At 37.2% G+C, this 23,103-nt stretch overlaps 1 protein-coding gene and 1 pseudogene across 2 annotated transcripts in view; one reads left to right on the forward strand and one right to left on the reverse strand.

Moving 5' to 3' along the window:
• Window positions 1–23,103, reverse strand: part of WWP1 (WW domain containing E3 ubiquitin protein ligase 1) — a 108,899-nt gene that overhangs the window by 59,811 nt on the left and 25,985 nt on the right. For both annotated transcript variants that reach the window (XM_054595549.1, XM_054595548.1), the window contains exons 3-4: window positions 4,414–4,504; window positions 471–609 (exon numbers count right to left, since the gene is read on the reverse strand). In XM_054595549.1, coding sequence (XP_054451524.1) covers window positions 471–609; window positions 4,414–4,483 — 209 coding nt within the window. In that variant the 5' untranslated portion in view covers window positions 4,484–4,504. The remainder of the gene's footprint in view (window positions 1–470; window positions 610–4,413; window positions 4,505–23,103) is intronic.
• On the forward strand, window positions 9,352–10,089 carry LOC129088162 (eukaryotic translation initiation factor 4B-like; annotated as a pseudogene).

The following is a 23,103-nucleotide window of genomic DNA, read 5'->3' on the forward strand; positions in this document are numbered from 1 at the left end:
CTGTAATAGCTGGGTAAGAATTTTTGTAGTTAGCAAACCAAAACACCAGCAATACATCAATGGTACGAGATTTCACAATAACTATTTCTATTAGAAAAAATTTCTAAAGATTTAAGACAATTGATGGAATTGGTTATAATACACAAATTTATAACACTGTATTTCAGAAATACCCAAATTAAGAATAATTGATATTCTGCCCTATTTATTTTTATAAGACAGGAAGAGAAAATATGGCTACCCAGAAATAATTTACTTTATAAAGCAACAGCAGGGATTATTATGCCACCTCTGTCAAGGAAATGAAATTAACTGACTTTTTCATACTTTATATTGTCTATTCATATAAAGTCATGGAAAATGTCAGTCATTACTATGAAGCTTTCCTACAAAATAATAGTAATTTTTAAAAAGTTACAAGAAGCACACTTTCTTTTGAAGATTTTGAATCCTTTTTATGAAGTACTTACACAGTTAGTTGTTCATCCCATTTTGGATTAGAAGAACTGCTGGATTTTGCTGTTTTCTTAATTTCTCCATCTACAACTACTTCTGTATATATTGCTGTTCCAAACCAGTTCTTTTTTCTTTTTAGTTTGGCACTAGAAACTAACAGAAACATGATAATCACTAGTGAACATATGTAGCCAGAAAGCAGTATTTGTACTAACAAATCAATAAAAATGGAACTGTGCAGCCTGTGCAACTCAAGCTCTTTTCATGGACAAAATGAAAATAAAACACTACTACAAGAATATAATAACGCCTGAGAACCATTTGAATTAAAATTCAAAAACATTTTTGATGCCCTGGCTGATGTGGCTCAGTGGATTGAGTGCCAGCCTGCAAACTAAAGGGTCACCAGCTCGATTCCCAGTCAGGGCACATGCCTGGGTTGTGGGCCGGGTTCCCAGTAGGGAGCACACGCATGAGGGGCAACCACACATTGATGTTTCTCTCCCTTGCTTTCTCCCTCCCTTCCCCTTTCTCTAAAATTAAATAAAATCTTAAAAAAAAACACCAAAACATTTTTTGAATTTTAATTCAAAAAATTCAAAAACACTGTTATTGAAATATAATTCACATACCATATAGTTCACTCATTTTGACTATACAATTCAATGGTGCTTGTTCAACCACCACCACAGTCATTTTTAAAAATAGTCACCACCCCCAAAAGACACCCCATACCGACAATGGTCACCCCCCTCTTTCCTTTAAACACCTCCCAACTTCCCCTCTCTCAGCTCTAGGGAACTACAGTTGACCCTTAAACAATACAAGTTTAAATTGGGTAGGGCTACTTATATGTTATTTTGTTTTCAATAAACACATACAGCATTGTAAATATATTTTCTCTTCCTTATATTCTTAATTTTCTTTAGCTCATTATTGCAAGAATACAGTATATAATACAAATAATATATAAAATATGTTTTAATCAACTGTTATCAGTAAGGTACTGGTCTACAGTCAACTATTAGTAGTTAAGTTTTTGGGGAGTCAAAAGTTATACTTAGATTTTCAGCTATGCAGGGGATCAGTGCTCACAATCCTCACATTGTTCAAGGATCAACTGTAGTAACCTACTTTCTTTTAATAGTTGTTTAATCTTTAATTACAGTTGACATACAATATTATATTAGTTTAGGGTATAAGACATAGTGATTACATATTTACATAACTTACAAAGTAATCACCTGGTAGTCTAGTACTCATCTGAACCATACATACTTATTACAATATTATTGACTATATTCCCTATATACTATATTTTACATCCCCATGACTATTTTTGTAACTGTCAATTTGCATATCTTAATCTCTTCCCCTTTTTCACCCAGTCTCCAATGCTCCTGTCTTCTGGCAACCATCAAAATGTTCTTTTTATCTATGAGTTTGTTCCTATTTTGCTTGTTCATTTGTTTTTAAGATTCCACGTATCAGTGAAATCACATGGCTTTTGTCTTTCTCTGACCCATTTTACTTAGCATAATACCCTCTAGACCCATTCATGTTATTGCAGATGGCAAGATATCATTCCTTTTTATATGAGTCTTATTCCATTGTACATATGTACCACCAAGGGACACTTAGATTGCTTCCACATCTTGGCTACTGTAAAAGCTGCAATGAACCTAAGGGGGCATATATCTTTTTGAATTAGTGTTCTGGTAAATACCCTGAAGTGCACTTGCTGGGTCCTTCTTTGTCTCATGTTATAACCTTTGTTTTAAAGTCTATTTTGTCTGATGTGAGCATTACTACCCAGCTTTTTTTCCCCCCCATTTCCCTTTGCATTAAATACCTTTTCTCATCTCTTTACTTTGAGTCTACGTGTGCCTCTTGATCTGAAGTGGGTCTCTTGCAGGCAGCATATGTAAGGGTCTTGTTTTTTTATCCATTCTGCTTCCCTATGTCTTTTTACTGGAACATTCAATCTATTTACATTTAAAGTAATTATTGATTGGTATGTAGTTATTACCATTTTATTATTGATATTCCTATTCCTCCTCGCTCTCCCCCTCCTCTTGTAATACTGGTTTGGAGGTGGTGATCTCCTTCAGCTTTTTCTTATCTGGGAAGCTATTTATCTCTCCTTTGATTCTAAATGATAGCTTTCCTGAGTAGAGTAATCTTGGTTATGGGCCCTTGCTTTTCATCACTTTGACTATTCTGTGCCAATTCCCTCTGGCCTGCAAAATTTCTGTTGAGAAATCAGCTGACAGTCTATGGGTGCTCCCTTATAGGTAAATAACTGTTCTTCTTGCTGCCTTTAAGATTCTACATCTTTAACCTTTGCCATTTCAATTATGGTGTGTTTTGGTGTGGGCCTCTTTAAGTTCATGTCATTTGGGATTTGCTGTACTTCTGGACGTGTATGTTTATTTCCTTCACCAGGTTAGGGAAGTTTTCAGTCAGTATTTCTTCAAATAGGTTCTCAATCCCTTGCTCTCTTTCTGGTACCCCTATGATGCAAATATTGTTACACTTGATGTTGTCCCAGAGGTTCCTTGAACTATCCTCATTTTTTTCGATTCTTATTTTTGCTCTTCTGATTGGGTGTTTCTGCAGTCTTGATATTTGCACAAAGTAAGGATTTGTCTTTTGCTTTGTAAGACCAAAAGCACATTCTAGCTCTTCACTGAAAACTAGAAACAACTATCCTCACGGTAAAGAGTGCCATGGCATTACACAGCATCTCCTTCTTATACTACCTGACTCCTACCTCCTGAATCAAATATTATTTTTAATAGTCTAGATATAGAGCTTATTATACACACTATTCCACACCCTGCTCTTTCACTCAACAATACTATCTTAGAACTTGGCTCCTACTGGTATACACATTCATTTCATTGTCTACCTAGAATTCCACTGCCAGTCTTTCGCTATTAGGATCTCGTGTGTGTGCATTTATAAACAAATTTATATATAATATTAAAAACTGTCTCTACATACACATATAATATATATTACAAACTCTATACATATTACTCATAGGAAATTATCATGCAGATACTTACATTGTTTATATACAAATATAAACAGTAATTAACCATATAAATTATATATTGTTTATAATTATTAATATGATACAATACCTTATAAATTATAAACTACTATTCATATATAAACAATATCAATATCTGCAAAATAAATTTCTACAAGCAAAATTGCTGGCTTAATGACTACTCCTCCTTGAATCATGTATTCCAACTAGCAAGAATGAATGGTCAGAAGTCCCCAGTTATAACCAAGTATTTTTAATGTTCTTGTAAATGCTGTTCCCTTTCCCTCTAACACTCTCTGCTGCCAATCTAATTGGAGATGAATTCCTATTATTTCTGAAGGAATTCAAGTGTTACCATCTGTAAGTCTTTCTCTTACATATGCTGTACATCCATAAGCCACCTGCAATCCCAAGCAGACCTAAGAAACCTTCTTCTAGGTTCTCACTGCATCCAGTTAATGATCACTAGGCATGGTAACTCTCCACACAAAAACAAACCTGTCCCACCACTATATGTTCCTGGAGAACAAGCGCCTATATTTTCATATACGTAATTCCACTTACCAAATATTTGCACAATAACTGAATAGATAATATTTGCCCAATGACAGAATGGATGGCTAAATGGATGAAAGAAGGCCTTCAGCTTCCTTCCCCATCCTAAAAATCATTTAAGGACCAACTCAATGACACTAATCCCAGAACCCAAATTCTCCCATCAAAGAGAACAGATATATCTTTTCCACACCCTGCACAGGTTCTAAAAATGCTCTACTGAACAAATAAAATACCTTTAGAGGGTATTACCATTGGCCCTGCTACAACAAATATACTACAGTATGAATCTAAAAGAAAGTTTCATCTGGGAACCACTATTTTAAGTTATGAAAATAACTTACCAGTTACCTGTAACTGTAACCTTCCACTGTGGTTATTACTAGTATCAGTCCTTGGTGAAGCAGTGGCCATGTCCCAAAATTCAGCTTAAACCTATAAAAAATTCAATTTATTCATGTGTTAAACAAGAGATTATAATTCTCAATATGATTAAAACTTGTTGAATCAATTAAGAAACCACACCTGATTCAATATTTTCAACCCATCACATGCCAATGTATTCAGCGGTCCACCATTTTAAATTAAGACTTAGTACCACGAGCATTACAGACAAATATGGCCAATAAGCCACATATGAGTCAATCTGAGCAAAGAATATAGGGTGATGTGTTGATTTCTCTATTTATGGTATATTGTAATATTTATGTATGTATGAGGGAGGACCCCCCCCAAAAAAAACCAGAATTACCTTCCAGAGGGCAGGCCACTTATAGTATTGTCTTCCCCAACTAGGTGAGTGGTCTAGGAACCCATGTGCATCAGTGTACCAACTGGTGGTGTTGTGAGAGGCTACATTCAGCTTCAGTGCCTTTTTTTTTTTTGGAAGACTCTTTCAACACATTTGCCTCTTTCATGATGGGTGATTTATGAGCCCATCGGCCCACACCATGCAAATGTTCAGCAGTTTTGGAAAAACCAACATGACCTCCATGTCCCACCCTCCCTATTCACCCAATCTTGCCCTCAGAGACTTTTTATTTTTCCCTGATGAAAAGTCCTCAAAGGGAAACATTCTGCCAATGTGGAAGAGGTGAAAGAGAAAACGACAGAAGCGCTAAAAGGCATCAAAATCAATGCGTTCAAAAACTGTTTTGAGCAGTGGACAAAATGTCTCCACAGGTGTACTGCATCAATTGAGGGTACTTTGAAGATGACTGAAGTTTAAACATGTAAGAAGAAAATTCATGATTTTGTATAAATAAATTCTGGTTTTTGGGTCCCTCTTTATACGTATAATCTGAACCACCCAAGTAGCTTGCCCTTTCACCCTTTAATATTTAGTGTATTTCCTAAGAATAAAAATATTCTTTTAAATAACAACAGTATAATGATCAAATTAAGAAATTTAGTATATTACTATTACCTAAAATATGTTCTATTTTATCAACTCTCCTAGCAAAGCCTTTTATCATTAATTTTTAAACATAGGGTCTAGTTAGGGTTTAAATGCTGCATCAATTGTCATGTCCCCAGCAAATCTAGCATGTTTCTTTTTATAGATGATTTTTTTCAAGTTCTGCTTCATTCCTCTGCCCCAATTTTTATTTTTTAAATAAAATACAAAACAAAGCTACTTCATCTTTCTTCTGCATAACAAATACTTTAAGGCTAAACTTCTATCTACCCTAACCTACTGAAGATAAAGCAGAACATTCAGGGCAAGATTGAGAAATATTAATATCTTGTTTTTCCCTGTTTGTAGTCTTTTCTATGGTCCATTTAGAGCCTTTTCCAAATTCAGGGAGCCAATACTCTAAAATCATTATACTCTTTTCACTTATCCATGTTTGCACATATTATATATCTGTGTGCACGAGTATGTGCTTGTGTGTGTGAAAAGACAAATGAGAGAGCTGCTCACTATTTGAATAACTGATTTAATTAACATATAGTCTAGTCACAGGTTCTGGAACTTCATTCAGGCCCACTCATCCTACAGATCAGCAAATGGGATCCAGGGTGACATCTACCTGCAGGTACACCAGCTGCCTTATTCATATGAGCAAACCAAGGGAAATGGAAGCCTTGGAAAATCAATGAACATGAAAAAAAGCAATGGATATTGAGGGGTTTCAATTTGTAGTAATCTGGTATATACAGGGTCTGGCAGAAGTGAACGCCTGCTTGAATGGTTGGTAGGATAATAATATGGGTATAGTAATTTATAGTTTTAATTCAAATATTTCACCTGAAGTATCATACGGTATGCTTGAGTAGGATTTTGTTGTTATAGAATTACATGCTTATCATTTTATAATAAAAGATTTTGTAATAAAAAAAAGGGGCACTACTTGTGCCAGACCCTGTTGATATTTTGAAAGGTCTTCCTGCCTTAATACAAACAGATCCTGGATAAATTAAAACTACTGTATTTTTCAAACACTGTTATCTTCCCAAGAAATTATCAAGGCTACTCTCACTCATATAATGGTAGCCAAAAAAAAAAACCCACACAACAAAATTTTTAAAAAGTGAGTTGAAGTATCAGAGCTAATGGGTAACAATAAGCAAAAAAAAAAAAGTTTTTTAATTTGAGTGTTGTCCTGGATGTGCATGCTGCTAGTAGCACTGAGATCAGGAGACAGTGCTCCGTCCTGCTGTAGGGTGAGGGCTCAGGTCAGCAGGAACTCTACCATATAGCAGAAGTACAGGCACATACTCTCAGGAAAGCACTCTAATTTAAGCCACTGAGGTTATCCAAGATGAAGAGAAACCAATTATGAGCCTATAATATACAGCAAGGGTCCCCAAACCCCAGGCCAAAGACCTGTACTGGTCCATGGCATGTTAGGTATGGGGCCGCACAGCAGGAGGTGAGCAGCAGGTGAGCCTACAAAGCCTCGCTCATATGACCACCTGAGCTCCACCCCTGCTGCCACCACCACCCTCGCATCCCTCTCCCCTCCGCTGACTGTGGAAGAATTCTCTTCCGTGAACCTGGTCCCTGGTGACAAAAAGGTTGGGGACCACTGATATACAAGACAAAACTTAAAGGAAACAAGCCATCATGAGTGAGTCAGCAGAAATAAAAAATAGTTTCCAACACTACAAGGACTTTAAATATGATTACCCAATATAAACTTTTAAAAATTAGTTCAAGCAATAAAAGATAAAACATGGTCAAGCAAAAAGAGACTATGAAAATGGCATTGCATTTCGAAAAGAAAATAGAATTTACTCTTTATTTTAGAATAGTTTCAGATTTACAGAAAAATTGTGAAGATAGTAGACTTCTCATAAGCTCCACACTTAAGTTTCCTGGATTATTACACCCTAAAGTAGTATCCTGAATTTGTCTTAATTAATAAACCAATATCAACATATGAATAACTAAAGTCCATCATTTATTCAGTTTAAACAAAACTTGAGAATCAGTTAACTTGAATATAAATCTGAAAAAATTATTTAAAAGGAGTGCTGAAATAAATAGAAAATGCCAAAGAGAGGCTAAAAGACATGAAGAATAAAATGAGCTCTGACATATATTATTTACTCATAGCCCCAGAAAATGCAGAAAGAGTAAGTCAAACTAAGAGAAAATGGCTTAGCTTTCTAGAACCAGTGACAGACATTTATCCACAATTCTAAGAAGCACAACATGTATAAAAGAGGCTGGAGAAACAAAGAAATTCACACCCAGGACACACAGCACTGAAACCATAGGACACCAAAGCAGAGACAATGTTAAAAGCACCCAGAGAAAGGAAGTGAAATAAGAGCAGAGTCTCATCAGGGACAGTAAACACAGACTGTGGGACAAGCACCTACGAAGGACTAACACAAAATGGTTCTACCACCAAACTCTGGGGAACACAGAAGGCATTAAGACGTTGCCAGATAAACCAAAAGTGAAGACATTTACTTCATGACAATCTAAGAGATGTTTCATAAAAGAGTAAAATTTGTACAGGAGGAAGATCGGAGAGGCAAGGAGAGACTGGCAGCATACAAGTAAATCTAAATAAATATTGTCTGAATTAAGTAACTGTAACCAATCTTGTTATGATATTTAAACAAAAATAGTTTACATTATTAAAAACAAAGGAACAGTAGCATACAGTAAAGGAAGGACAGGGAGAGAGGACAGGAGTTAAGGTGTAAATCCTGCATTGTTCAGCAGATGGATTATGACCCATTCAATTTTAGACTATGCAGCATTGTCAGAAGGGCAATCATAAAAGAAGAGCAACAAGAGGGAATAATCTTCAAACTAGTAGGACAGAAAAGACAGTAAGAAATCACCTCAATTAAAAAAAAAAGGCTAGAAAAAAATAAATAACCAGGATATCAGAAAACACAAAGTAAGAGAGTCCAAATAGAGAAATAATCAGAACAAATATATATGGATAAATTCAAGGGGTAAGAGACATGTACAAAATAAGAATACAGATAGAATGAAGCAAAAATATGAAAAGGGACATACCAGGCAGATAAAAATTTTGTAAAAAGCTAGGTTTAGTTATAACAGTAAATAGAATTATTAAGAACAAAGGGAATGATACAAGGCTCAATTCAGTAACTAGACACAAAACTCTAAATCTTCATGCTTAAGAAAGACTGACTTTGTGATCTGTCCCTGCCCACATGCTCCAACATATAGCAGACTCAGCAAAAAAGACAACAAAGACGACTATGTTCATAAAAGACACCCAGCTGAGGACGGCCATAGTGGTAGAGGAAGCATCTATGTGCCAAACCAATCAGTTGGACGGATACAAGATTACCTGGAAGATGTTTTAACCAGCTAGCACATTAACAGCAACATGCGTAAGGCAGCTCCAACTGCCCATTGCATCCTGCCCACTGCTCCATGGGCTGCGTGGGAGCCCAGTGATTGACTGGAATTGTCTTCTCAAATTGCTACCCTACATGATGCTTCTAGGGAAACCAACTTGTGATGTGACATAAGTCTCCACCAAGGAATTATCTGGAGGATTAAGTATCAGTGCAGTGCGTTACCATGTGAACCAAATACTCCAGAGAACGTGAAAGGTTCCAATTATGCTGAGTTTGAGATCTGGATTCCCTGCTTAGTGTCCTGAGCTTCATGAAGAGTCTCTAGGTAACAGAATTCCCATGGATATGGCTGACCAAGCACAAGATAAAGACAGGAATAACTGTTCTTTCGACTGAGAAAGAAATCAGGATTCTGACAAAACAGACAGACTGGAGGAATTGTATGGCCACAGACAGCTCTGATAAGTATGTCCCCAGGAAAGATGACAACAGCTTTGAAGGTAGATATGGCAATGGTTATAGGGGCCAAGACTGCTGTGATGACTAAGGCTGCAGAGGCTATGGTAGGAGTGATGACTTCAGGACACACAGTGACAGATGTGCCCATGATACTGGTACTATGGGGGTGATTACAGAGGAACCAGATGGCTAGAAAGACTAATACCACAGATGGGACGTTCAGTCACAAATGATCACAGGTTGATGACAGAGGTCCTTCCCAAAGACCCAAATTTAATCAGAGCCTCAGAGTACTCCTAAGGAAGATGACTCCTCCTCTGATGCTCCGCAGTCTAGCTAAGCGGCTTGTCTCTGGAGGGGAAAAGCCTGTTGACCCCGCTGTGGGAGAACAAGACCCACAAGAGCAGCTACTGAAGGACAGGAGAAATCGACTCATCTATATGAACCGAAACTAGAACGACAGTCTCAGGAGTTACCCAAACTTCCAAGTGAAGACACCCAGGAACAGGAATGGTAAAGGACACAAGTGCATTGTCATCTCAGACTGGGACCTCAACTCCATATGTCAGAAGTCAGACCAGGATGCACAAAAGAGAGAGTGAGAGGTCCCTGGAAGATGAAATCCTCAGTAATGCAGAAGACTGGCACTCTGCAACTCAAAGCCTCCCAGACCTGATCAGCTGCTAGTGGTAATGCTGGCCCCTTTATCACAAGAGGATGTGTGGGTGAAGTGCTCATCCTTTGGTTTGATGTCAGAGTAGAGATCCACTAAGAGTGATGGGGAAGTGGCTGCAGGTCAACCATCTCAGGATCAGCCTGGAATGATGTAAATCAAGATGGGTGAGTGTCCCAAAAGTGGGGACTCCCATAGTCCAAAGGTGGAGGGAACAAAGACTATGGAAGGAGTCTAAAGAGAAACATGTCGAAGAGGCTGAGCCAAGGAAACCTGAAAAACCTAGCTTTTAAGTTCAGTGCTGTAAGTGTGCTACTCTCCAAGCTGATGGTGAAGATCAACACAAGGGGGAAGATTATACAGAATACACTTCTACAGCCTGTGGTTTCTCAAGTCTTTCTCCACCCTAGAACATTCTTGAGCAAATCAAATCTCTGTCCAGATATCTCCTGGGGAGAAAAAAACGTCTTAAAAAATTGTTAAAGCTACAGGAACAAGTTGTCAAATTGGCTATTGTCATGAGCAATTTCAACACATTCCAATTTCTCATAGATTAAGTGGACCAAGAAAATAACAGAGAAAAAGCAATATTTAATGAACATACACAGAATCTTATATCCAATCATTAAAAATAAACTTTCTTCTTGAGCATACGTATGACATACAGAAAATGGGAATACACAGAATGGGAAATAAAAATCACACTAAATTTCAAATATATACCATGTTGATCCCAGGCTCTGACTATAATACAATTAAGTTAAAATTCAATAATGAAAGATAAGTTTTTAGACCTGTACTTGGAAAACTATACAACACTGGAGAAAGAAAATAAGGAAGATACAAATACATCAAAGCATATACTGCGTTCATGGATTAAAAGAATTAATATCATTAAAATGTCTGTACTACCCCAAGCAATCTATAGATTCAACTCAATTCCTATTAGAACATCAATGGTATATTTCACAGATCTGGAACAAGTATTTCAGAAATGTCCATGGAACCAAAAAAGACCCAGAGAGCCTCAACAATCTTGAGAAATTACAAAGTAGGAGAGATCACAATACCTGATGTCAACCTACACTACAAGGCCAATGTAACCAAAACTGAACCCAGAAATACACCCATATCTGTATGGTCAATTAACATTTGATAGAGGGAACATGAGATCCAATGGAATAAAAATAGCTTCTTCAACAAATGGTGTTGGAAGAACTGGACAGCTACATGCAAAAAATGAAACTAGACCACCAACAAACACCATACTCCAGAATAAACTCAAAATGGATAAAAGACTTAAACATAAGACGTGACACCATAAAAGCCCTAGAGGTAAACACAGGAAGGAAAATTTCAGATATCTCACATAACAATATGTTTGCTGAAGTTTCGCCCAGGGAGAGAATAAACAAATGAGACTACATCAAATTAAAAAGCTTCTGCACAGCTAAAGAAACCATCATCAAAATGAAAAGGGAATAGACCGTATGGGAGAACATATTTGCCAATGATACATCAGACAAGGGTTTAATCTCCAAATTATATTAAGAACTCACATGACTCCACTCCAGGAAGACAAACACAAACTAAAAAAATGGATAAAGGGCCTGAATAGACACCTCTCCAAGGAGGACATAGAGATGGCCTATACACATATGAAAAGGAGCTCAACGTCTCTAGAAATCAGATATACACAAATTAAAACCACAATGAGTTATAACCTTACACCAGTCAAAATGGCCATCATAAACAAATCAACAAACAACAAGTGCTGGAGAGGTTGTAGAGAAAAGGGAACCTTAGTGCACTATTGGTGGGAATGCAGTCTGTTGCAGCCCCTATGGAAGACAGTGTGGAATTGCCTCAAAAAATTAAAAATGGAACTGCTTCACAAGATGTGGTGTGCAGAGTGACCCTCAGTCAACCAGCTGGAGGGGAAAATCCACCAAAGAAGGACCAAACAATAATCAAAACCCAATTACTTCCAAAAAGCCAAGAAAAATAGCAAAAAAAGGCATCTAAAGAGCATCATGTTCAGGAGATCAGGAGACTGCATCATTGAATCTCACAGGACTACCACCATAGAGTTTATACCACAAAGTGAGGAAGTCAAGACAGATCAATTTAAGAAGCAGAAGCAAAAAAGAAGAGTCTTACAAATAATGGGAAGACAAAGAAACAGCACCCAATCCAAAGGAAAGGAGGGATCTCCAGAATGAGAACTAAATGAAACAGAGGCAAGTAAACTATATCTATTGAGTTCAAAACAATGGTTATAAATAAGCTCAATGAGCTCAGTGAGCTCAGGGAGAATCACCAAAAACTACAGGAAAACAATGAGGAACTTACTGCAAACTATATCAGCATGAAAAAGGACATAGAAACAATCAATAAGAGGCAAGAGGAAATGAAGAATACAATTTCTGAACTGATGAACACAGGAGAGGGACTCAAAAGCAGGCTTGATGAAGCAGAGGAACAAATCAGCGAGCTGGAGGACAAGGAAGAAAAAGGCTCCCAGAAAGAGCAAGAAAAGGAAAAAAGACTCAAAGAGAATGAAGAGGGGTTGAGGGAAATACAGAACAACCTGAAACATAATAATATATGTATACTAGGGATACCAGAAGGAGAAGAGGAGGAGGAAGGGATAGAGAACCTGTTTGAAAAGCAGTAATGATGGAAAACTTCCTTAATTGGAGGAGAGAAAGAGTCACACAAGTCCAGGAAGCACAGAGAGTCCCATTCAAGAGGAACCCAATGAGGCCCACTCCAAGACATGTCATAATTAAAATGGCAAATATCAAAGACAAACCGAGAAGCCTAAAGGCAACAAGGGAGAGACATGTAGTAACATACAAGGGGGCCCCAATAAGGCTAGCAGCTGATTTCTCAACAGACACCACAGAAAAAGAATGGCAAGAAATATTCCAAGTAATGAAAAGCAAAAGCCTACAACCAAGACTATTCTACCCAGCACGGCTCTCAAATAAAATGGAAGGCAAAATAAGGAATTTTCCTTAAAAAATAAGGCTAAAAGGTTATACACCTCCAACAAACCAGCATTGCAAGATATGCTAAAAGGAGTGCTTTAAGAAGATGAAGAAAAAGAGTGAGAAAGAGGGGAACACAGGACCAGCGGGAAAAAAGAATGACTACCTAATAATAATAACTTTATATGTAAATGCTCAAGCCGGTGCGGCTCAGTGGATTTATATATACCATGTTGATCCCAGGCTCTGAGCCCAGGCTTAGTGCCAGCCTGTGAACCAAAAGGCTGCTGGTTTGATTCCCAGACAGGGCACATGCCTGAGTTGCAGGCCAGGTCCTCAGTAGGTGGTGCAAGAGGCAACCACACATTGATGTTTCTCTCCCTCTCTTTCTCCTTCCCTTCCCTGCTCTCTAAAAATAAATAAGTAAAATCTTTAAAAAAATAATAATCAAGGGAAGAATCCATCAAAAAGAAATAAACACTGTAAACATATATGCACCCAACAGAAGAGTGCCCAAATATATAAGGAAAATCTTGGAGGACTTCAAGAAAGATATAGACAGCAACATACTGATAGTAAGGGATTTTAACACTCCACTGTCAAGAATGGATAGATCTTCCAAACAAAACATCAACAAGGACACTGTGGAACTGAACCCTGCATTACATCAAATGGACTTAACTGACATAGACAGAAACTTTCATCTCAAAGAAGCAAAATACATATTCTTTTCAAATGCACAAGGAATATTTTCAAAGATATACCACATGCTAGAACACAAAACAAGCTCCAACAAATTCAAGACAACGGAAATAGTAACGCACATTGTCTCAGATCACAAGGCTTGAAACTAGAAACAAAACTCAAGGGGAAAATCTCAAAAACTTCCAAACTCATGAAGACCGACTAGCATGCTATTAAACAATGAATGGGTCAATAATGAGATCAAAGAAGAAATCCAAAGTTTCTGGATACAAATGAAAATGAACACACAACAGTCCAAAACCTATGCGACACAGAGAAGGCAGTCCTGAGAGGGAAGTGCAGAGCAATACAGGTCTACCTAGAAAAGATAGAATCATTTCAAATAAACAACCTAATCCTATATCTTTAAAAACTGGAGAAACAACAGCAAGCAAAATTCAGAGCAAGTACAACTAAAGAAATAATCAAGATCAGAGCATAACTGAATGACACAGAAACTAAAAGAACAATTTAAAGGATCACCATATCCAAGTAGCTGGTTCTCTGAAAATATAAACAAAATTGACAAGCCTTTAAGCAGACTCATCAAGAAAAAAAGGGAGAGGACCCAAATAAATAACATTAGAAATGAAAAAGGAGAAATTACAACTGATACCACAGAAATACAAAGGATTCTAAGAAATTACTATGAACAACATTATGCCAAGAAATTTGAAAATCTGGATGAAATGGACAAATTTCTAGAAACATATAATCTACCAACACCGAATGAAGAAGCAGCAGAAAGCCTGAACAGACCAATAACAGCTGGTGAAATAGAAGCAGTAGTAAAAAAAACTCCTGGCACATAAAAGCCCTGGACCAGATGGTTTTACAGAATTATACAAAACATTTAAGGAAGGGCCTGTCCTTAGACTCTTCCAAAAATTCCAGGAAAAGGGAAGACTCCCAAACACTTTTTATGAGGCCAGCATCATCCTAATCCCAAAATCAGATGAAGACACAACCAAGAAAGAAAACTACATGCCAGTGTTGCTGATGAACATAGACGTTATAATCCTCAACAAAATATTGGCAAACCACTGCTAGCAATATGTTAAAAAGATCACCCACCATGATTAAGTGGGATTCATCCTAGGTATGCAAAGACAGTTCAATATTCACAAATCAAAAAATGTAATACATCATATAAACAAAATGAAAGACAAACATAACATGGTCATATCAATAAATGTGGAAAAAGCATTTGATAAGGTACAGCATCCATTTATGATAAAACACTCAGCAAAGTGGGAATGAATGGGGCATAGTTCAACATAATAAAAGCCATATATGAAAAACATACAGCCAACATCATACTCAATGGGCAAAAACTAAAAGCTTTCCCACTAAGATCAGGAACAAGACAAGGACATCAGCTTCCACAATTTCTTTTCAACATAATATTGGAAGTCCTAACCACAGCGATCAGACAAGAGAAAGAGATAAAAGGCATCCAAATTGGAAAGGAGGAAATAAAACTGCCATCGTTTCAAGATGATATGATAGTGTACATAGAAAACCCCACAGACTCCACCAAAAAACTACATGACCTAATATGTGAATTTGGCAAAATAGGGGGAAACGAAGTCAATATTAAAAAATCAAAGGCATTTTTGTACATCAACAATGAAATATCATGATCAGAAATCAGGAATACAATCTCATTTGCTATAGCAACAAGAAAAATAAAGTACCTATGAATAAACTCAACCAAAGAGTTAAAAGACCTGTACTCAGAAAACTACACAACACTGAAGAAAGAAATTAAGGAAGACACAAATAAATGGATGCATACACTGTGTTCATGGATTGGAATAATTAACATCATCAAAATGTCCATGCTACCCAAAGCAATTTATAGATTCAACTCAATCCCTATTAAAATACCAATGACATATTTCACAGATATAGAACAAACATTTCAAAAATGTAAATGGAACCACAGACTACCCCAAAGAGCCACAGCAATTTTGAGAAAGAAGAACAAAGTAGGAGGGATCACATACCTGAGCTCAAACTACATTACAAGGCCACTGTAATCAAAACAGTCTGGTACTGGCGTAAGAGTGGACACATAGATCATTGGAACAGAATAGAGCCCAGAAATAAACCCATGTCTCGATGGTCAATTAATATTTGACACAGGGGGCAGAGGCAAAAAAAGGAGTAAAAACAGCTTCTTCAATAAATGGTGTTGGGAGAGCTGGACAGCTACATGCAAAAACTTGAAATTTGATCACCGACTTGCACCATACAGAAAAATAAACTCAAGGTGGATAAAAGACTTAAATAAAAGTTGCAACACCATAAAAGTCCTAGAGGAGAACATAGGCAGGAAACTCTCAGATATCCCACACAGCAATATTTCCACCAATATGTCCCGTAGAACAAGGGATATAAAGGAAAGAAGAAACAAATAGGACTTTCATCAAAATAAGAAGCTTCTGCATGGCTAAAGAAAATATCAGCAAAATGAAAAGTGAGTTAACCGTTTGGGAAAATACATCTGCCAATGATACCTCAGACAAGGGTTTAATCTCCAAAGTATATAAAGAACTTGCACAACTCTACTCCAGGGAGACAAACAATTCAATTTAACAATGGGCAAATGACCTGCACAGACATTTCTCCAAGGAGGACATACAGAGGGCCAAGAGACATAGGAAAGGATGCTCGGCATCACTAGCTGTCAGAGAAATGCAAATTAAAGCCACAATGAGATACCACTTCACACCGGTCAGAACAGCCACCATAAAGAAATGAACAAATAACAAGTGCTGGTGAGGTTGTGGAGAAAAGGGAACCCTAGTACACTGTTGGTGGGAATGCAGACTGGTGTAGCCACTGTGGAAAACAGTTTGGAATTTCCTCAAAAAACTAAAAATGGAACTGCCTTTTGACCTAGCGATTCCACTGCTGGGATTATACCCTAGGAATCCCAAAACACCAATTCGAAAGAACCTATGCATCTCAATGTTCACAGCAGCAGAATTTGGAATAGCCAAGTATTGGAAGCAACCTAACTGCCCAACTGTAAAAGAGTGGATCAAAAACCTATGGTACATTTACACAATGTAATACTACATAGCAGAAAGATGGAAGGCACTCCTAACCTTCGGAACTGCAGGGATGGAACTAGAGAGCATTATGATAAGCCAAATAAGCCAGGGGATGAAAGACAAGTATCATACGATCTCATCTGTAAGTGGAACCTAATGAACACAAATAAACTAACGAGCAAAACAGAACCAAAGGCATGGAGACACAGAATAGACTGACCACAACCAGAGAGGAGGGGGAGGGAGATAATGGTGGAAAGGGAAGGGATTAGGTCAATGAATGTATGTGAATGACCCATAGATACGGACAACAGTGTCCAGATTGACTGTAGGAGTGGGGCAGTGGGCTGGGCTGAGGAGGGCTCAGGGGGAAAAATTGGGGCAGCTGTAATAGAGTAACAATAAAAAAAAATTTACAAAAAGAAAAAGAATACATCAAATACAATTAATTCTAAAAATTTAAATCTAGATACTATAGAAAAATAAATCATTGACATAAATCAACGAAAGTTGGGTGGTATCATGTAATTACTCCGAAAGTTGATAGATAAATATTTCTTGTTTTCCTTTATGAATTAGATAAATATTTCTTGTTTTCCTTTATGAATTGTATCTCAGGATTACCTAACAGGGGAAATTCAAAAGAAACAAATGCCGGTAAAAGGACAAAATTAGAAAATCACAATTTTAGATAAATAAAATATGGGTCAAAGCTATAATTTAACAGGTATTAAAAATCATCCATTAAGCAAAAAATTATGAAATTTTTACTTCAGTTATTATTTTATTATTTATTAAAAATAATTTCCTGATTTTAATATGTACATATTTTAGATTTGGTTATCATTTCCACATATGGTCAGGCTTATAGAAGAATTTCAAATATCAAAGTGGGAAATTTTTAAGTCAAGTAATCATGCTGACAGTACCTGAATCTAAAGATCACACTGAGCATCACTGAAAGTCAGATAACTAGTTAACATGTGCCTCACAATTTGATGCAACTGGCAGTAGTCAGAACCACCTATGAATTTTTGTCTTAAAAAAAAAAAATACAAGTGTGAACCTGAACTAATAAAGATTATTTTTTTAAAGACAAATTTTAAAAATATAAACAGGAAAGAAAATAACACTTCTAAATATTACATGGGTCAGAAAAAACCTACTGGACATTTCTTTAAAAAAATACTAGGAATTGCCTAGTATGGCTCAGTTGGTTGGAATATTGTCCCATAAATCAGAAGGTCACGTTTTTGATTCTCAGTCACAGCACATACGAGAGGCAACCATTTCTCTTTCACACCAGTGTTTCTCTCCTACTCTTTCCTCCCTTCTCCTCTCTCTAAAGTCAATAACCATGTCCTCAGGTGATGATTAAAAAAAATATTGGGAACTGAGTAACAAAGATACTACGTACAAAAATTTGTGGGATGCATTAAAAATTATACTTATAGGTAAATCTATAGCCTTAAAAACTGATAGTAGGAAAAGTAGTTTAAAATTAATGTGTTAATAGCCCAATCTATTAGGGTGACAACACAGTAGGCAAACAGGTAAAAACCTGACCAGGAATTTTATAGACAAGGAAAGTTGTAAGGCCAATGAGTAAATGAAAAAATGTAGAATGTCATGATTCATCAGAGAAATACAAGTTAAGACCATATGAGATTATATCTTTAAACACACCAGAATGTTAAAAACAAGAAATTTTGAGAGTACCAAATAGTGGCCAAGAAAAAGTGGCACAGCAGTGGCTCTTATACATTGATACCAGGTGTTTAAATTGGTAAAATCCTGCTGGTAGGTGGACCATGTGGCACTGTCATATGCAGTTGAACATTTGCAAGTCCTTCCATGAGCAATTTTAGATATACACTATAAACATGTTTATATCTATGTACCAATTATAAGCATTCTTTGTAAAAGGTAACAGGAAAAATACTGAAATGTCCACCAATTGCAATATTAAACGAATCAGACTAACTCACACAATGGAACAGTATGCAGCAGTGGAGATGACTGACTAGAACTTCGGCATCAACACAAATGGATCTCAGGAACATAAACAGTAAAGGAAAAAGAAAAACAAATAGGGGTTCTAAGTATTAACACTGCCTTTGACTCAGTCCCACGTCCAAGACTTAGTAACACTCCACACTGAGGCTATCAAGAAATGCCTCCAATTTGTAAAGACAAGAAAGAAATGAATTCCTTTGGTGGTTGGCATGACCCCATGTTTTGCTCTGCATTTCCTTTGAAAAACACCATAATTCCACAATTGAAAACAAAAAAATCCAGAAACATGGGCCACTGTGGATCCTGAGTCTCAAAAGCTATATAATCAATAAACAATGAATGAAGGCCACTGAAGAACTGCTGAGGTCAAAGGGAATCAATCACATGAAAAGCTGTCGCCGTGAGCTAACCAAACATTTCTGCACAAACAAAATAAACTAGTATGGACATGCTTCTGCTACATTTTCACGCTGTGGATATGGAGGTTTATTTTGTGTGCGGTACAGCAATATCCACACAGTCCAAAAATAAGTCTCCATGACTATTTTCTTATTATAAATTTAAATGTGTTGGACAAAACCAAAGGGGAAGGATTGAGGGAGGGAGGAGGGAGGGGACAAGGGAAAGTGGTGGGGGTAAGGCAGAGACAAATGTATTTGGGGAAAAAAAGTTGCTAAAAAAAATGTGCATACTGAGATTTTTCTATGTATTCTTTTATGATACTTTAATGTTTTTTTGGAATTGTATAAACATTTGTAAATTAGATTGTCCTCTCTATTAAAATATCATTTGTGCAAGTTTTAAAAAATCTACAAACAAAAAATATTAAACTCAAAACAAAGAAATACATTTGTGGTAATACTATTTTAAAAAGAAGAGATTTTTAAAAACCACCTCAGACTAGCAGTTACTTCAAGGTTGAGGAAAGACAGGAACAGGAGATTATATAGGTACTCCATTAACTAACTGTTGGTATTGACCTAGTTCTTAAGTCGAGTGGTTAGTTTCCAAATGCTTATTTTTATTAACTTTCATGTTACATATAAACTGAAATGTTCAAATTATAGAACTTTTAAAAATTTAAAGAATGCACAGAAGGCAAAGAAGATTAGGAAAGTGCAGATTAGTAACTCATCAGGTATGATGGGAAGGAGTCTCTGTCTGTGGCCTGCGAGGAGCAGCAGGGAAAGGCACAGCTTTCATAGATGATGTGTACTTAGTCTGCCAAGGAAAAGACACTCTTTCCTCTACATAGTACATAAGGACTGAAGAATAGGTGAAGATAGTAATTCATGTGGAGGTAGATTAATAGAAAATCAAGGGACTTCATTAATGAATTACATAGAAAGGCAATATTTGAGAATAAAAAAGTCAAATAGGCATAGGATTAATTATTTGAGAACTGGAAGTTTAAAATGCTATGCTGACTGGGAAACAATGCCAATAAGATAAAATACTGTTCTCTACTGTCTCTGCTCCCAGATTCCCACACCTATTTCTTCCTCTGTTCTATGTCAACAAGTCCTCCAACTTAAGAGTGTATGTCTCTACCAGTAACTGCCATTTTAAACTGAAAATATGACAATGATTAAAAAAGGTACCATCTTGCCTTAAAATGGAAGATACACAGCAAATAAAATTATCAATTTCAACAAACAGTTCCAAACTTCATTTAATAACATAAAGTTGTGTGGCACTTAAAATATAATGTACTGTTTTATATATATAAAAACAAAGAATATATATATTCTTATTTTTTTAATTTTCATTTTTATTTTATTTTATTTTCTGAAAAAAGACACACCTACCCACCTACCCACAACCCCACCATAGAATTTTTCCAGTTCTCTATTACTCAGAGCCCCTTACATGCACACGCACATGCACACACACACTCCCCCCCCAGGGAACTTTTTCAACTCTCTCTTACTTAGAGCCTCTCTCTCTCTCTCTCTCTCTCTGTCTCTGTCTCTGTCTGTCTGTCACACACACACACACACACACACACACACACACACACACACACACACACCCACCCCACCCCCATCCCATCCTCGCCCCTTTCCGACTCATCAAACTAGAGATAAATGGCACTTCTTGGAGATAGGTCTGTATCCAGTGTACATGTCTGGCATCCAGCTAATTTCTTTTTTTAATTTATTTACTTTTTAAATACATTTGTCTCTGCCTTCCCCCCACCTCTTTCCCTTGCCCCTTCCCACTTTCCCTCCCTCAGCTATTCCCCTTTGGTTTTGTCCATGAGTCTTTGCTATATGTTCCTTGACTTTCCCCTTCCCTGCCCTTCCCCTGCCCCCCCTTCCCTTTTGTCTCTGTTGATTTCTTTTCCTTTCAGTGTTGCTGGTCATATTTTCCTTGCATCTTTGAATTGTTGGTTAGGTTCCGCTTATAGATGAGATCATATGATATTTGTCTTTCGCCCCCTGGCTTATTTAGCTTAGCATGATGCTCTGCAGTTCCATCCATGCTGTCGCAAAGTTTAGTACTTCTTTTTTTCTTTCTGCTGCGTAGTATTCCATTGTGTACATGTACCATAATTTTTTGATCCAATCATCTACTAATGGGCATTTAGGTTGCTTCCAACACTTGGCTATTGTAAATTGTGCTGCTGTGAACATTGAGGTGCATAGGTTCTTTTGTATTGGCGTTTTGGTGTTCTCAGGGTATAGTCCCAGCAGGGGAATCGCTGGATCAAAAGGCAGTTCCATTTTCAGCTTTCTGAGGAAATTCCACACTGCTTTCCATAGTGGCTGCACCAGTCTGCATTCCCACCAACAGTGGACTAGGGTTCCCTTTTCTCCACAGCCTCGCCGGCACCTGTTGTTTGTGGATCTGTTTATGATGGCCATGCTGACCGGTGTGAGGTGGTACCTCATGGTGGTTTTGATCTGCATTTCTCTGATGGCTAGTGATGCTGAGCATCCTTTCAAATGCCTCTGGGCCCTCTGTATCTCCTCCTTAGAAAAGCATCTGCCCAGGTCCTTTGCCCATTTTTTGATTGGATCGTTTGTCTTCTTGGAGTAGAGTCAAGTGAGTTCTTTATATATCTTGGAAATCAAACCTCTATCTGATGTATCATTAGCGAATATATTTTCCCATACGGTTGGCTCCCTTTTCATTTTGCTGATGTTTTCTTTCGCCGTGCAGAAGCTTCTTATTTTGAGGAGGTCCCACTTGTTTATTCTTTCCTTTATGTCCCTTGCTTTAGGAGACATATCAGTGAAAAAATTGCTGCGTGGGATATCTGAGAGTTTCCTGCCAATGTTCTCCTCGAGCACTTTGATGGTGTTGCGACTTATATTTAAGTCTTTTATCCATCTTGAGTTTATTTTGGTGTATGGTGTCAGCTGATGATCCAATTTCAATTTTTTGCATGTAGCCGTCCAGCTCTCCCAACACCGTTTGTTGAAGAGGCTGTTATTGCTCTTTTATGCTTCTGCCCCCTTTGTCGAATATTAGATGTCCATAGAGACCTGGACTTATTTCTGGGCTTTCTATTCTGTTCCACTGGTCTATGGGTCTGTTCTTGTGCCAGTACCAGGTTGTTCTCAGTATGGTGGCTTTGTAGTAGAGTTTGATGTCCAGTATTGTGATCCCTCCTACTTTGTGTTTCTTTCTCAAAATTCCTGCGGCTATTCGGGGTTGTTTATGGTACCATATACATTTTTGAAATGTCTGTTCTATTTCTGTGAAATACGTCATTGGTATCTTAATAGGGATTGCGTTGAATCTATAAATTGCTTTGGGAAGTATGGACATTTTGAGGATATTAACTCTTCCAATCCATGAGCACAGTATATGCTTCCATTTATTTGTGTCTTCCTTAATTTCTTTTTTCAATGTTGTATAGTTTTCTGCATACAGGTCTTTTGTGTCTTTGGTTAAATTTATCCCTAGCTACTTTATCTTTTTTCGTGCTATATCGAATGGTATATTTTTTCTGATTTCTTCTTCTTCTATTGCATTGCTGGTGTACAAAACTGCCTTTGATTTCTGAATGTTGACTTTGTATCCTGCTGTTTTGCCAAATTCACTTATTAGGTTGAGGAGTTTTTTGGTAGAGTCTACAGGGTTCTCTATGTACACTCTCATGTCATCTGCAAACAAGGATAGTTTTACTTCCTTCTTTTGTATTTGGATGCCTTTTATCTCTTTCTCTTGTCTGACCGCTGTGGATAGGACTTCCAATACAATGTTGAAAAGAAGCAGTGAGAGCGGATACCCTTGTCGTGTTCCCGATCTTAGTGGGAATGCTTTCAGTTTTTGCCC

This window comes from Pteronotus mesoamericanus, unplaced genomic scaffold (assembly GCF_021234165.1).
Source record: "Pteronotus mesoamericanus isolate MK-2021 breed Mesoamerican mustached bat unplaced genomic scaffold, CSHL_Meso_final scaffold_54, whole genome shotgun sequence".
Classification (NCBI taxonomy): domain Eukaryota; kingdom Metazoa; phylum Chordata; class Mammalia; order Chiroptera; family Mormoopidae; genus Pteronotus; species Pteronotus mesoamericanus.